The sequence below is a fragment of the Anolis carolinensis genome, chromosome 5 (genome assembly GCF_035594765.1).
Source record: "Anolis carolinensis isolate JA03-04 chromosome 5, rAnoCar3.1.pri, whole genome shotgun sequence".
NCBI lineage: Eukaryota > Metazoa > Chordata > Lepidosauria > Squamata > Dactyloidae > Anolis > Anolis carolinensis.
In genome coordinates, this window is record NC_085845.1 from 66,651,657 (window position 1) to 66,665,457 (window position 13,801).

Consider the following 13,801-nt stretch of genomic DNA (forward strand, 5'->3'; position numbering starts at 1 on the left):
TTCAAGGTGCAGGTTATTACCTATAAAGCTCTAAACGGTATCTTCGTGACCGTGTTGTCCCCTATAAACCCACCCGATCGCTGAGATCATCCGGGGATGCCCTCCTCTCACTTCCACCCTCCTCACAACTGCATTTGGTGGGGATGAGAGAGAGGGCCATCTCGGCCATGGCTCCCCGACTCTGGAACTCCCTCCCCAGGGAGATTAGGTTGGCTCCCTCTCTATCTTCCTTCAGAAATCAACTGAAGACTTGGATGTTTCGGCTGGCCTTCAGAGATACAGTCATTAATTAATCAGCCCCAGAGGGTTTTTAATAATCTATCCTGTATGTATTACGGTCTTACCATTTATGTGTTTTAAATGTAATTTTTTTATCCTGTATTGTTTTAATTGATATATTATATTACTGTTTTATCTTTTTTATATTGTGATTTGTATTATGTTGCTTATATTTTGTCCTTCTGTTGTTTGGGCCGCTGCTCCATGTAAGCTGCCTCGAGTCCCCGCGGGGAGATGGTGGCGGGATATAAATAAAGTATTATTATTATTATTATTATTATTATTATTATTATTGAATATTGCTCAGAAATTGATCAACAGCGATATGTTCAACTCGGGGGGCATCTCACTGAGGTTGCTCTGGCCCCTTCCACACTGTCCCGATATTCCAGGATCTGATACTTATTATCTGCTTTGAACTGGATTATATGAGTCTCCACTGCTGGATAATATAGGACAAGAAGATAATCTGGGATAAGATCCCGGAATATAGGCGCAGTGTGGAAGGGACCTCAGACTCTGAACTCTGAGATGGTAAGTGGAACTCTTGTCAGCATGCAAACTTGCTATCGATGCGTATTTTCTTCCTATGTAAGTCTAAGTGTTGATATTTTGGTTGCCTTAGGGCAAACAAAGAGAAAGTGGGAAGAAAAAGTGAAGAGCATTGAAGAACTAGCATCTTCGTATAAACGAAGGCCGCTCTGCAACCGTTACAAACCACAGCTGTCCAAACCATGGCAGCCATCCTCTGTTTGGAAGTTATTTCATCGACAAAACCAAGCATTCAATTTTGCAAAATCCTGTAAAGAGGTAAGCAGATGGTTAGAAATGGGGCTTTAAAAATTGTTGTTGTAGCCTTTGATGATTGAATAATTCATGATTTTGTGTTTTGAAATTTATTTAAGATATACATAACTGTAAAAAAAAACCCCCAATAGTCAGCCCTTCACATTTGCAAACCTAACTGTTGAGTATTTTATTATTGGCATATTTGATATGTTCTCTTTAAGGATCTCTATGCCTTCCAGTGTGACCTTTTGGTCAACTGTGGCCAATGCCACTACCATAAATTATGAACCATGAGGCTAGTAAAGGTTAAGGATTACACTAGGTTAAAGGTCTGATGTTTTAGGACACGTGTGTCAAACTCAAGGGCTGCAGTCCAAATCCAGCCCCCCATGTAATTTTATTTTATGCGGCCCTTCAGATGCTGGACTATAACTCCTATATTCCTTATCATTAGGCATCACCACTAAAGCTGATGGGATTTGTAATGATTTAACATCTGGAAGACTGCAGTTTGTTCAGTTTATTCAGGATCATGGAGTTTGAATTTAGAAACAAGGCTTTAATGTCGTTCAACATTAAAATATCCTTTAACCTTTCACCAACCCCAGAGCCATAAATGCTGTTGAGCCACAATTCCATCATCCCCAGATTGCATGGGGATAATCAAAAGTGATGAGAGTTGTTATTCAAAAAAAGATGGGAACTCAAACTGGGTAAAAATAACCATGGTGTTGTATTTATTGCCCAGTCACCTTAATATATATAATTAATATAATCAATAATGTGTTTACAGTTAATTTAAATCACTATTGTTGTTTTTAACCAGAGAAATAGCTACATTTAGCTATGTGTTTGCATTCAGTATACAATACCACTACAAACACTATGTAAAAAATTATAGTTGGTCCTCTGTATCCATGGATTCTCCCATTCATGGATTCAATGGTTCTTTGTAGGCAACCATAAGGGTGCTGTGGCCCACAATGAAAACAACACCCCTGTTTTATGGCATAGCTAAAGCAAATGTGGCTCCCATGTCTTTTTTATGGGCTCTTGCCTCCTCCCTCACGGTGCTGTAAAAATGGGTGAGCATAGGTTTTTGATATTCCCAGAAGCCACCAGGAATGGATGACCCAGGCAACACCACATATTTTTTTGCCTTTTTCCCTGTTTATATTAATCATACCCTTTGAGGATAATAGGTGTAAAATGTCATTTTTTGCCCTACCACATCTGCCAACTTGTTTTAGAATAATTCATCTGGATTGCCTAAATCTACAGCTCCAACATTAAATAGTATCCCAACCACAAGTATTTTTTGTCTTGTCTGTCCTGATCCCACAACAGAGCCTAGGCACCAGCACAAGGAATTACGGTAAATGGAACCTCAATACCTAAGAGCAGTTTGTTTTTATCTACACTTACGCAAGGCAAACAGCAAAGCATCATAGTTCTTATAGGTTTTTCTTTTTTACAAATGGTTGGGTGTTGATGAAATAAGATGCTGAATCTTTGCTTAAATCTAGTAGGGATTTTCTTACATTCAAACTCAAAAACAGAAGAAAGCAGGGAACTAATATTTCCCCAAATATGTAGTTTTCTTATCTGGTGTAGATAATACACTAATCTATCTCTGAAAAAGAGTGATAAAGTGACAATATTTTAAAAATAAGAAAATCTTTATGATAACCAATATTTCACATGTTCCATCAAGTCTACCTTTTAGAGGAAACTATTAACAGAAAAAAGGAGTCACTTACAATGAAGAATCACTTCCTCCAACAAAGAATTCATCTTGTGAGTGTGACTGGATTATAACTAAAATAGGGCCGCTGAAAAACAGAGATGTTCACACTTGATGGTAAGTGAGAAGACCGAGGCCCCTTCTACACTGTCATATAAAATCCAGTTTATCTGCTTTGAACTGGATTATATAGCAGTGTAAACTCATATAATCCAGTTCAAAGCAGATAATCTGGATTATCTGCTTTGATAATCTGGATTATATGGCAGTGTAGAAAGGGCCTCAGTTCAAAGCAGATAATAAGGATTTACCCTTTGGTAAATCTACCCTTTGAAAGAAGGGAAATTCACTCCTGAAAGAGTTCTCACCAAACCTTGTTTCCACAACATGCCAAATTATTCAAAATCTGATTAACACAGGGACCGAAAGTGAGGTGAAAACTTCTGAACAGGGGCATAGGCAGCAAAACAAACAACACCGGTGTGACGGCGCGAGTGGCGCCATCTATATGTCAAACTAAGTTTCAAGATCTGAATTGTTGTATCATGCCTGATTTTGCCCTTACCCTGTAAATGTAGTTGGATTGGTTATTTATATCTGTCAATCAATGTTGTTTGTACCTGTTATATTGCTCACTCAGCAAAACTGTTTGGCTCCACCTCTTCCCCGAGTAGGACAGTGTTTCCTCTTTTCATTCCACCAGCAAGCTCTCTATCGGATGGACGTGAGAGAGAGACTTGGCACTAAAAGCCCTTCAAAAGTTACCTCTCAGCACCAATTCTGAGGTTCTTACCCTTGGGACTCACACTTCATGTTCAGGGCCAACCTGAACAACGTTGAGGAGTCTCAAGCGCCTTCACATCAGTCCTTTGGCAACAGAGGAAGACTCTTGTCTTCAGATATAGGTCATTGGACTGAGGCTGAGTTTGCTCCGGCATTCACAGCCAGAGAAAGAGGGATCTAGAAGGCTCCACGGACTTAAACAATCAAAGACTGTAATGTATATTTTCTTTTACCCCCTTTGTGAACAATAAACCCAGTTTTTGAGTTATCTACAGTGTTTTGGTCCTTGGGAGTTCCAGTTTCCCTAAAGGAGGGCAAGAAGCAATCCCCTGGGGAAAGATGTCACATCCATGCCTCTTTCACTAAGAGTACAGCCCCAGGCGCGACAGCACACGGGGTGTTAACCTTTCCCTATGCTATCCAAAACACACACACACACACACACACGTCTGGAATTACATTTAAAAATGTACAAATTCAACTTCAGAATAAACAAAACCTATCTTGTTTTAAACTTCGGGACTGCCTGTATTTTATTTTGGAGCTTGACATATTTCTGTTAAATACATGAACATCATATCATATCGTGATTATAGAACATTGTTTCTTATTATTTACAGGCCTCTTTTTTGCTTTCCCTTTCTTCTTGAAACAAAGGAGGGAGGGTAGCTCTCCGAACAAACAACAAACCTACAGAGAGTTGCTTTCCGTGTGACATTTTTTTTGCAGTCTGTGTTTTCTTGCCTACTTGACCTATATCCATATATTATAATAATGGTGAAATACCTTTCACTGAAATTGAGAGAAAGCTGCTAATGGATTCTGAAGCGTTTGACAAGCTTTATGTTAAATTCATATTGCTGCGTAAAGCAACTGCAATCTGTTCACTTCTGTAAACACAGGAATAAGCTGGCGAAAAAAGAGAATATAACATGTAGTTTCTTCAGTATGTCATGGGAAATGAAATGGAAAATCCTTACTTTGGCAGATCACTAAGTATTGAATAAGTGCATCCTCCAGTTCCTTTGCTTTCCCCAGAGAGAATTTTTACCTTCAGCACTTTTAGCCTTTGTGTATTGTATTAACTCTAGGCTAGAAAAGAATGTGCTGAAAACCAAGCATAACACTAGAACTGAAAACCCTAATAGGTTATTTGCTTTCATTTGTTGATTGAGAACAAGCTGCTAATTTTTTTAAAAAACTTATTTTACTTTTTAAAGGATGTTCATATATTTGCTTTGGAAAGGACTGCTGAAAACAAACAGAGGTTTTATCTTGTGACAACCTACACAGAGCTTTGGTTTTATTACAGGTAAGTATCTAAAAATTGGGAAAAAGGACAATACTTACTCAATAGAAACAATATTTTCATAAATATATGTTTTTACTTAGAATCAACTGTTTTTATTAAAGCACATTTGTGTCAGACTCCCATCCTTTACAAAGTTTGGACACATGTGAAGGGGAAGAGGCGCAATTGGAAGTGACATTACATCACCCTGGTTTTCTTTGTGGTTAATTTCCCTCCTCCTTTTGCATATATGTGGCATCATAGGGAATTGTGGTCAAACTCCATGTTCTGTTAAAGCCATTCTGTGGAGTCTGAGGGCCTAAATTTCCTTTTTTTAAAAATTGGGGAAGTCTAAATCATACTCCAGTGCAGTATAGCTCTTAAAACATTGGTCTTTCCATAAGGATTGCAGAAACTGCTCTCTGACACACTTTAAATTTTTGAACTTGGGAGGATTTTTAGGTGTTGCATGTGGGGTTCAACTATATTGCTAATACATGCTCTCATTGTGGACTTTGATCTCATTTCCATTGTGATCTTTGCTAGTGATGCAGCCTTATAATTCCTACTTTTAGTGCAATACTAGTATGGTTTTGCTTGCATATGTTGGATAATACTGTTCTGAGAGCATTATTAAATCTTGGTTTTCAATTCATTTCCATTCCACTAAAATGAAGTTGGAATCTTTACTTTAACTGTGGTAATATATAATAATAATAATAATAATAATAATAATAATAATAATAATAATAATAATTTTCTTAACCTAGCAAACATCGTGAAACCAGTCTTATGCATTGTTATGAAGTTATCCCAGAAACAGCTGTTTGCAAACTATACTTTGATTTGGAATTCTACAAACCAGCAAATAAAGGCACTGATGGAAAACAGATGGTAGCAGACTTAATAGAGGTAGGTTTCAAGCAAACATACAGGGATATAAATTTAGGTTAAACATTAGGGAAGATGTCCTAAACCAGTGGTTCTCAACCTTACAGTTCCCCACGTGTTTTGGCCTACAACTCCCAAAAATCCCAGCCAGTTTACCAGCTGTTAGGGTTTCTGGGAATTGAAGGCCAAAACATTTGGGGACCCACAGATTGAGAACCGCTGTCCTAAACAATAATAGGAGGTAAGTAATGAAATAAGCTGCCAAAAATGGCTGCAGGATTAATTTGGATTTTTTAGTTATATCTGTGGAATGTCCGGGGTGGGAAAAAGAACTCTTGTCTGTTGGAGGCAAATGTGAATGTGCAGTTGGCCAGCTTGATTAGCAATGAATAGACTTGGATTCTCCCAGTCAGGAAGCAACCAGGCTTTGAAGCTGCAAGGCTATTCAATGCTAATCAAGCTGGCCAATTGCAACATTCACTTTCCTCAAACAGACAAGAGTTCTTTCTCCCACCTTAGGCATTCCACAGATATATACTGTAAACCCCACTAGCCTAGTTTCCAACAGACCTCACAACCTCTGAGGATGCCTGCTATAGATGTGGGCAAAATGTCAGGAAAGAATGCTTCTGGAAAATGGCCAGACAGTGCGGAAAACTCACAGCAACTCAAGAAACTGCTGCTTGAAGAAAAGAGTGGCTACCATTTCCCCCATACATTGTGATCTAAATATGAAAGAAAACATTATTGGAATGGAGTGATTGTAGTTTATTTTTACTCTTCAGCCTTTCTTAACACATATCTAAGATTTTGCAACTGCGATGTAATGATATAAAATATGTTTATGTGCAAACAGTGACAAACAAATGAAGGAATGCCATTGTATCTTTTTTCAGTTTGTATGTGAAAAATTAGATGAACACTATGGAGTAAAATGTTCAGTTGGAGACATTTTGAATTTGGATTCCAGCACTGAAGAGAAATTTAGTTGCCATTTAATATTTCAATTCCACAATGCTGCATTTAAAAATAACATTCATATAGGTAAGTATAGATATATTTCAGATATATGTACAGTCAGCATAGAGTCACACTGGAAGACCTAGAGATTCCAAGAGATAATATTTTAATCAAATCTAAATAATCTGCAAAAGTCAAAAAAGCAAATGTGAAGGGACGGCTGGAAATCTGTGACCTGAAACTAGTTGAAAACGGCAAAGGTTAAGTGCATTTGTAGTCCTTTCATGTTCTGATCGCCTTATGACTAAAATGGAAGGAAATTGATATTAATCTATTGAGAGATAACAAAGACTTGGTTAGCAGGGACTGTACCTGAGGTGCTTCTTGCCGTAGAAATGATATTTGAAGACACTTCCTATACATTTGGTTGAGTACTATGCGAGGAACATGAGAAACCTATAGTTTTCAACCACAAAATATTTCAGATCTAACAACAAACACTGAGAAAAACCAAAACGAAACATTAAATTAACAGACAAAACAGAAAGATGTATCAATAGCACAAAGTTCCTTGTCAAATTAATTTTATTTAAAGCACAGCAGTTCTTTTGTAATCCTGTCTGTTTTCCAAATGCTCATTTACTCAATATTTTCTTTCTTTTTTTCCCCTCAAGGTAACTTTTTAAGAAGAATTTTGGAACCCGCTGTTCTTTTAACTAAGAATAAAGATGAAATGGCTGTAGAAAAACAGGTGCTTTCTGCTTCTCAATGTTCCAAAGTCACCATGGATTTACCCAAATGTCTGGAAAACCAGACTGTCTCTAGTAATGTGCCTCCCACCTGTCAACTTAATTCACAGAGAGCAATGGAAAAGGGGACACCACAAGGGAAAGGAGACAGAGACCTATCCTTTCTGATAATGAATTGCAAACAGGGAGGAAAGCAACTGTTTGTAGATCTCGGTAAATATGAATACACATTTCATGCGCAACTTTTTGCTAATACTATTTTCAAATGTGTGCTTTTCATAACCCTAACAGGATTGCTGTCAGGAATGAAAGAAGTCTGCTGTTGTGTCAACTTTTGTCCATTCATATATGAATTAATAGTATGTGGGTGAGAATGATTGATCCAAGGAGCCTTTTGGCTATTAGTGTCATTCATCAATGTCGTGATGAATGTTGAAATTACTCAGTTGCTTAAATATTTTTGAATCCTAGTGGTTCTAAATAAGACTAAATGCTAAAGTGTTATCCTAGTCCATTTCTCCCTGATGCCTAACAGTGGGCATTGAGTAATCCTCTGCACATGGCAAAGCTGTCCATGCAAGGCTTTAAGACTAGTTATGCCATAGAGACAACTTTAGTCGCCTTGGTAGACAACCTACGCATCAAACTGTATTGGGAAAATGTATTTCCATTTGTTCAGCTGAACCTCTCAGCATTTCATGCCATAGACCACTGCTTCTTTAACTGAGCATCTCGATCCCAAATTAGGTCCCCTTAACTCAGTGTTGGCATCACGAAAAAATTGGCAACAATAAACGGTTTCTAATGGCCATTACCGTATTTTTCGCTTTATAAGACGCACCTGATGATAAGACGCAGATCGCCCCGAAGGGAGAATGGGGCGATCTGTGCCGTCCGCACGCGCGGACGGCACAGATCGCCCCATTCTCCCTTCCTGGACGCAGATTGCGTTTATAAGACGCACTGACTTTTCCCCTCTATTTTGGGGGGGGGGGGGGGGAGTGCGTCTTATAAAGCGAAAAATACAGTAATTTTATCCAAATCTTTTAGCAATGATGTGCAGTGTTTACCGTGGACTCTGCAGAAAATGCTTCAGCTGTATTTCTTAAAAAAGAAAACCAGCCTGTTTAGCAAGCCAAGCAAATGCTGATTTATTTAATCCGCAAATTACAGGAAAGGAGATACCACCTGAATATTAGGAGTAACTTCGTGACAGTAAGAGCTGTTCAACTCCACCGCCTCAGAGTGTGGTGTATGCTTTTAAAAAAAGGCTGGATGGCCATCTGTCAGGGGTGCTTTGATTCTGCTTTTCCAGTTGTATGAAGCCACTGGGAAAGGCTACCATCAGTAGATAGATGAAACCTACCTGTGCCACTCCTTTCCATCCCACTCAGTTAGTTAAATATTTCCAAATCCTAGTCATGGTTTTAAATCAATGGTTTATCATCCAGTGATGGTACAAATAAATATAATGATGTGGAAAGATCTAAAATAGTAATTTTTATCACATTAACCATTAATATTGTCTAAAACTAAAATTTCCCAACTTTTCTCCAAAGTCAAATTTCAAAAGTTAATTTGAAATGTTTATTTCTGAAATGATACTGGTATTGAATGTGTATTCTTGGAAGGCCTAGTTTTACTATTCTTCAAAATTCTTCACAACGGAGAGCAACTATCCAATAGTTTACTCATAATTGTTGAGGTTGAAAACAGTAGTGTTAAACCCACTTAATCGTTGCATTGGAATGTGACCATGAATTGCAAAAATTGTAGGCATTGGCAATTGTAGATGCATCCAGTAACTCTTTTCTTTCTTTAGGGGTTTATACTAAGAATAGAAATTTCCGGTTATACAAGTCATCAAAAGCAGGAAAGTGTGCTGTCCTGGATATTGCAGAAGATAACAAGTTTATTCCTAAACCTGTAAAAAATTCTTCTGTAGAAGAACAGTATTTTTTGTCCTCTTTGATCTGTAATGTAAGGTAATGGTAATTTCACTTTTTTTGAAATTTTGAATTATTTTACTAATTTTGTTAATGCTAATGGAGGATATTCATGGCTTCAGTTATAAAAAAAGGAGTCACTTTTCTAAGAAAAGTGAAAAAGATATTCCTGGACTGACTGACACCACTGGACTTAAGAGGGCTAGCAAAATCCAAAAGCTGTTTATTCTCTCTAAAGAAGATGATGTTTGTCAGTATGTTGTGAGGAAACCATTGAATAAGGAAGGCAAGAAGCCCAGAACCAAAGCACCCAAGATCCAGCGTGTGGTCACTCTTAGAGTTCTGCCACATAAATGCAGACATATTGCTCTGAAAAAGCAGCGTACTCAAGAGAACAAGAAAGAAGGTGCAGAATATGCCAAGTTCCTGGCCAAGAGAATGAAGGAGACAAAGGAAAAACGTCAAGAGCAAATAGCCAAGAGGTGTCTACTATTTTCTTTGAGAGCCTCAACATCCAAATCTGAATCCAGTCAGAAGTAAAAATGAACTGTGTTCATAAAAACTGAAATAAAACTTTAAAGATTAAAAAAATGAGTCACTAATATATGCCAGTCACCATCTGATTATTTGGAGTTTTGAGGGAGTTGTATTAACTTTGCCTTGTAAAGTTATAGAAAGTATTGACTGTTCAAAGTTTCCTGATCTGCTTCCAGATCTTATTTCCTTCAAAGCTTCAGCTACTTTAGAGAGAAGTCTTTTGTTGTGCCATTGCCCTGCTCCATTCATGTACACTTATAGGGGTCAAGATTACATAACCCTTCTGTATTTTCCAGCCACTGCTCTTTTTTCATATTGCCACAAGGAAAAAAACTTTTCCTATTAAGTAGGAAAAGACTGAATAGTTACAGTGCCTCTTAAATGATAGCTTCAGAAATTGTGGCCAGAAGTATTACTGAAGGATTTCTCTCTCACAAACAGACTGTTTGCATATTTGCTTGTCATTTTATTAGTGCAGTGGTTCTCAACCAAGGGTCCCCAAGTGTTTTTGGCCTATAACTTCCAGAAATCCAATCCAGTTTATCAGCTGTTAGGATTTTTGGGAACTGAAAGCCAAAAATATCTGGGGACCCCAGGTTGAGAACCACTGAATTAGTGCTTCTTGAATTACTTGATGGAAACTGAAAGCAAAATGAATGTGCTATTTTAATACACTAGTATAGTGCTGAAAAAGAATCACAGGCTATTGGTAGACAGCTGGGGGAAAAAAACTCAGATTGCTTTATAACCCTTTCTATTTCTTCTCTCTTTTTTTTTGGTCAGATATTCAGACTGTTTAAAAATTTTGACTTTTGACAATCCAGAAGCAAGAAAAGAAAAGTCTGCCTGTTCAAACGGCAACACAACCAATAGCTGTATAGGTATTCCCATTAAACTGAAACTTTCTCATGCTATTTTTGTCATTGCAAAAATACCAAAATGTTTTTGTTCAGTGCCTGGCATTACAAAATTGAATATATTTGTATAAATTGAATGCTTTGTCTCTAAAGTCCATGCATCAAACGTACTTAGTCATCTTAACATTTTGGAAGCTTTTGGCGTGTAACTGGTTGAGCTGTCTTCCATGCGGAAGTAATGGGCTACTTGAGCAAGATTAATGTTTATGCATTGGTAATATTGGTGAGGAGAAGTCAAGACATGTACAAAGAAGTTAGATAAGAGTACTTTTTTGGAAAGAAAACGAAGCATGCAACTTAAGAAGGAAGCAAATACAATGAATACAATTTCTATTCGATTTGTTGTTGATCCTCTCCTTTGGGCTTCATGCAAATCTACTGTTCACCAAAATATACGATCCTGTGATTTTCTTTTCAATTTCTGGCCGATAGCTTAGCCATTGGTTCGTTCCATTGAATATGAGGTCTGCCCAAGGGCTGGTTGTGCAGAGCGTTTAGGATAGCTTTGATATCGATGGAGTCAAAGACCTTTTGGTAATCAGTGAAGCAAGACAAACCGGAATACAGTGCCCCTGATAATTCTTTATTTACAGTATTTATATTCCACCCTCACCCCGAAGGGGACTCAGTGTGGAGCACAGAACATACATATGCAGCAAACATTCAATGCCTTTTATACACTGACAAGACAAACAGTTGTACATAGAGGTATATATATAGGCATTTCCCATCTTCGGCATCTTGGAGGCTTGTGCTCAGTTCTGGCCACATGGGGGTGATGTCACTCCATCTCCCTGCGGAGGAGCTTTGTTTGTAAACTTCCTCCTTTGATCAAATTGTAAGCATTTTTCTGGCATTTCCTTATGGGTGCCTTAAAATACCTCCCCACTTTTAAGCAGTACCTATTTATCTACCCACATTTTGCTTTCAAACCGCTAGATAGGCAGAGGCTGGGCTAAAGGCCAGGAGCTCACCCTGACACAGGCTTCGAACTATCAGCCTTTTGACTGACAAGATTTACTGCAGCTGGTGATTTAACCTGCTGTGCTAAAGCAGGCCCCTGTTACGGTATCTTAGGATAACAGGACAATGGATCAGTACTTACTGTGAATAGTTGTAGGATTGTAGGAACACCTGGCTAGCTCTTATGCTGAAAATATTTACACCAGGACAAGGAAATCTAATTCAGCTTATAATAGCATTTACATGTGATTTATCCATTTGTATGAGCCATGGGAAAAATGTTACTCTTATTTTCTGTTTCTTTCCTATAGACTCCATAGGGGGATACCACTGTTCCCCTTATCCAGAAATTGATAGCTTTGTCCTCTCCTTAGTCAGTAAAGACAGTGTTCGAGGAGGTAAGGGTATTTCTTATGTTAAGTTTTTTTTTTAAAGGTTATAAAGTCCTGTGAAAAATTAGCATATTTTCCCCTTCCAGGAATAAGAAGATGGAATTATTTTTCTCTTGAGCAGCTTCTTGTGTATGACATCTTGAACTACCGTTGGTGTAGAAATATTGGCAGAGCTCACAAAAGTAATAATATAATGTATGTACACTTTCATGACACCCTTCATAGTTTCTTTGATAAATTATAGGTTTGGTCATTTTTGAAGTAGGATTACTAGAATACTTCTTTGTGTATTTTATGTCCATAAAATTGCAATGTTCTATTAATGGGGACAGGTATGAGAGATAATATCATACAAAGAATTAGAACATTGTCAAGTTCTAGATTTAATTTGGCATTTTGACATACTGACACGAACATTTGAAGTGTAATAATTATCTGCACATGTACTATTTTCAATATATTTGTAGAAATCTAAAGCATTACATATGTATTAAAACTCCATATATCAGCTCCATATCAGTGTAGGATATATCCAATACTATTTTGTATAGTGTATAACTAAAATATGAGCTATAGTAGAATGCTATATACTCCACCTAGAGGTCAAATAGATTACAACTCTCCTCCCTAGCTACAGGTAAATTGCAGGCAGGGAGAACTAGGTTTCATTGTAAGTAATTTTGAGAAACCAGATGACACTTCTGTCAATTAATGACAGAGACCTGAGACCTTGTCAACTTTGAAAGTAGGAGGGAAATATTTGAATCGGGAGCATTAATCATTGTAGAACTATGGCTATATCCATGGAGCAATGTGTTGAATGTATGGAGAGATCTATTTGAAATATCTCTTGCTAAATTTGACCAGAGATTTCTATCAGCTTTTTTATTTTACACATATGCATGAATAGATTTATGACTTAATCTAATATATCTGTATTTCAAGGATTATAGTAGATTTGAAACAAGAGAATTGGTATCAAAAATGCCACGATCCTATTTGCAGAGCAGAAAACTTCAAATCAGAAAGTGAGTACTTGTATCTAACCTAAAATATTTCAGGCACTGATTTGAAATACGTTATAACTAATACAAGTTTATTTCTGTGTGTGGCAGGTTTTCCTTTACCAAGTGAAGTATGCCTCCCGTTCCTTTTCAAGGAGGTACGACTTGTTTAATATCAAAATTATTTAGCTATACCCTAGGAAGGACCTCGGTAAATAGCTTAGTAAGGTAGATACAATATAGAGATGGAAAATGAATAAGAACCTGTAACCTAGTTTCTAGCATAATCTTAGCCCTCCCCAAACTCACATTAAGTTAATTTTTTTTCCAATTTGGCATCCTCCCATAACAGCTGTTTTGAATCCCACTTTTCAAGAAAGGAGTATAAGGTATAAATGATATTTCATCAGTATTGTAGAACAGCAGGGATGTGGCAGATTCCCTTTAGGTCCACTTAATCTTAAGTCAAAACTGTCTAGTTTTATGTATTTTAATAGTCTTCTGTTTTAACCAAGGCGGGCATTATTATTATTATTACTACTACTACTATTAAGAT

General features: G+C 37.3%; 1 protein-coding gene across 4 annotated transcripts in view; it reads left to right on the plus strand.

The window, feature by feature from the left end:
• primpol (primase and DNA directed polymerase) overlaps positions 1–13,801 on the plus strand; it is a 36,603-nt gene that overhangs the window by 19,440 nt on the left and 3,362 nt on the right. For 2 of the 4 annotated variants that reach the window (XM_062981409.1, XM_062981410.1), the window contains 12 exons: positions 905–1,089; positions 2,783–2,929; positions 4,816–4,907; positions 5,657–5,798; positions 6,674–6,821; positions 7,412–7,699; positions 9,309–9,471; positions 10,753–10,850; positions 12,161–12,247; positions 12,328–12,436; positions 13,187–13,269; positions 13,357–13,403. In XM_062981409.1, the coding sequence (XP_062837479.1) occupies positions 2,927–2,929; positions 4,816–4,907; positions 5,657–5,798; positions 6,674–6,821; positions 7,412–7,699; positions 9,309–9,471; positions 10,753–10,850; positions 12,161–12,247; positions 12,328–12,436; positions 13,187–13,269; positions 13,357–13,403 (1,260 nt within the window). In that variant the 5' untranslated portion in view covers positions 905–1,089; positions 2,783–2,926. The remainder of the gene's footprint in view (positions 1–904; positions 1,090–2,782; positions 2,930–4,815; positions 4,908–5,656; positions 5,799–6,673; positions 6,822–7,411; positions 7,700–9,308; positions 9,472–10,752; positions 10,851–12,160; positions 12,248–12,327; positions 12,437–13,186; positions 13,270–13,356; positions 13,404–13,801) is intronic. The other 2 variants (XM_016994054.2, XM_062981408.1) reach the window with 1 other exon arrangement.